This window comes from Aplysia californica, unplaced genomic scaffold, assembly GCF_000002075.1.
Source record: "Aplysia californica isolate F4 #8 unplaced genomic scaffold, AplCal3.0 scaffold00585, whole genome shotgun sequence".
Lineage (NCBI taxonomy): Eukaryota > Metazoa > Mollusca > Gastropoda > Aplysiida > Aplysiidae > Aplysia > Aplysia californica.
In genome coordinates this window covers 281530-284240 of record NW_004797855.1, presented here as the reverse complement: position 1 = coordinate 284240, position 2711 = coordinate 281530, and the positions used below count along the sequence as shown (strand labels likewise).

Genomic DNA, 2711 nt, shown 5'->3' with positions numbered 1-2711 from the left:
TCAACCTTTTGTTGGACAGTCTAATGCCCAGTTCAGAAAAAACTGCTTATTTCTTCAGCCGCTTCCAACCTGTGCATCAAAAACTCCCAACAGCAGGCATGCTCTGATCTCGACTACGTGAAAAGTGGGGACTTTGAGCAGGTCAATGGTAAGATTATTCTTGAGTGTTCATAATATTCTTTTTTCTGGGTCATTGGTTCTAATAATGTAGTAATAGAGTAAAGAGAAGATTAACAGTGATAATCACCAACAGAACAAAATTTCCCACACTCACCTCACATCATATCACGTCATTTTTTTCCATAGCCGGGCACCTTCATACAGCCTCTTTTTTTGTCTCCATTTTATTGCCCATTGTATTGCAATATTTCATCTCGACTTGCCTTTCTAAGAGGAGGTAAGATACCGTTCTCACTTCAATTCACATCACCCGTAACTCCATCACATCTATATGCACCCTTCTTCCTGCAACATCTCACGCCATTTTTTACCTCTCACCATCAAACCTCAAGCCATCTTATCTCATTCCAAATTTTACCCCACCTTACCCCGGCCACCAATCACCCCATTTTTCACACTACCCTTCACCACACATTCATTCCCTTCACAGATTTTGACCTCCTCTCATCGTATCTCAAGTTTTCTGAAGCTTCATCCACCCCACCCCACCCCCCACCCCCACCCCATTGCCCCACTGTACTTTCAGCCAGCAACACCGCCAGACAGGTATGCCAAGACAACTCCATGGGTTACTTCCCCCACCCTGACACGATCACCAAGTACGTGTACTGTGTTTCCAGCACTGAGGCTTACGAGGTCAACTGTCCAGATGGCTTTGCCTACCTCGACTCACAACAAGACTGCATTGCACCGGTGGGCCCATGTATAAATTGTGCTAAATGCTTCTCAAACTCCAATACTAAATAATATGTTGATGCTTTTCATCTCAAATGTAAGAGGTATAATGTATATTTTTTAAAAAGCTTACATTAGGTTGATGTTACGGAGAATCATAACCATTATATAAGCGATCAGGATAATGATTGTATTAATAGGGCCCTAAAACACCCACGAGTAAAGTTAGGTTATATCAGGATGACGTGGTATTTTCAAATTTGTTTTTGAACAAAGTGTAATGTAAACGTTGATAGCCCTGTATCTGCTTTTGTCAAATTCAAACAATGTAGTATGTCTCTTAAAAATGGTCAAGCCCTTTTCCCTCAGATAAAAATAGGAAAAAATAGTCCTTAGTCAGAAAGATCTGTAGAAATGCGTCTTGGGAGGCGATGCGACGACATGAATATGGAACTGATATATGCACAGACTGGACATTGATAAATCCTGTCTTTGAGTCAACTTGGTCTCATAATACTTTTTTCACTACCACAAGTGGGACGCACCGTTAGCTCAGTTGTTATCATGCTGAACTACGGAGTTGAGGGCCCAGGTTAAAATCCCCAACGGGGTTTTCTGAACTTGGCCTGTTTTGGGGAGTTTTTAAGGTTCTCTTTCGGAGATGGACGTCAAATGTGGAGGTCCTGCCTCTTAAATAACCTTACAGTATCGAAAGGGGCCTTAAATTGACAAAAGCGCAGACATTTTCAAAGCGATTTGACCAAAAAAAACAAAAAACAAAACATAGAAATCTCATAAAAGTCTTGCTCAAGCAAAGAAACGAACAGGAAAGGTTTGTCATCGGTTTGCAAGGGTAAATAAGTCTCTGATAGGACCTATTAGCTTCATTTGATTGAAATCTCCACTAAATCAGAAAGAAACCAAAGTGCCGTGGAAAAAATCAAGCTTTATAATATTTTGTCCTGGGGGGGATAATGAAACTTCTAGGTTATTGATTGTCGTATTGCAAAACTACGTTCTTGACACCAAGGTTAATTTGACATCAAATTGATATACCGCTATATGGAAAAGCAATGGAAATTTACGGTATGACATATTTCCTCTATGTCTCAAAATCGCTTTTTGTTTAGAATTAGATACTTCTGACCCAATATCCCATATTTACCACACTGGGGGCTCCAGTGAGTTGTGAGTTTATACTCAAGAGTAAAGTCAAGCAAACGTCGGTGACACTGGGATCAGATGGGTGGTCACTGGGGTGTGTTCTTGAGCAAGACTGGAAAACCCTAGCTAAAAATGTATGGAGCTGCACAGTGGCAATCAGAAAAGGCATGGTTGTGAAATTGTTCGGTTCTGGAGTAATATTGAGTATTTATGTATGTATATGTGTATGTATTCATGTATCTATAATTATATAATTATGAATGTAGTATGTATGTTTGCAATTGTAAACGAAATTGCCCTTCTGGGTTCGATAAAATGTATTTATTTATTTATTTATTTATTTATTTACTATTTATAATTTAATCCTATCTCATGTCTTGACAGGTCTCCACCGACAGTGACAAGGTGTGCCAAGTGTGTACCCAAGAGAACTTGGAGCTGGGCCTGAAGAAGTTTCCACTGGTCTCTAACAACCAGCAGTTCGTCAACTGTAGCAGGGTGGACACCTGTGTGGTTTTGGGTTGTGGTGACGACACTCGCTACCTTCCGGTAAGTCGATGTTAGACCCAAAGAGGTTATATTATAATACTAGAGGTCGTAGAAGTGACGTCACACGTGTCAGACTCGGGGGCTTTCTTATCCTCATCGGCATGGCCGGCGTGCCCTCATTTGCTCGAACAATCTGATCCACC

The 2711-nt window shown here is 40.8% G+C and overlaps 1 protein-coding gene across 1 annotated transcript in view; it reads left to right on the top strand.

Moving 5' to 3' along the window:
- Window positions 1–2711, top strand: part of LOC101847901 — a gene marked incomplete in the record, with an annotated part of 46908 nt that overhangs the window by 31100 nt on the left and 13097 nt on the right. Inside the window, 3 exon segments of the mRNA XM_005107211.3 lie at window positions 59–148; window positions 707–873; window positions 2404–2568. Coding sequence (XP_005107268.2) covers window positions 59–148; window positions 707–873; window positions 2404–2568 — 422 coding nt within the window.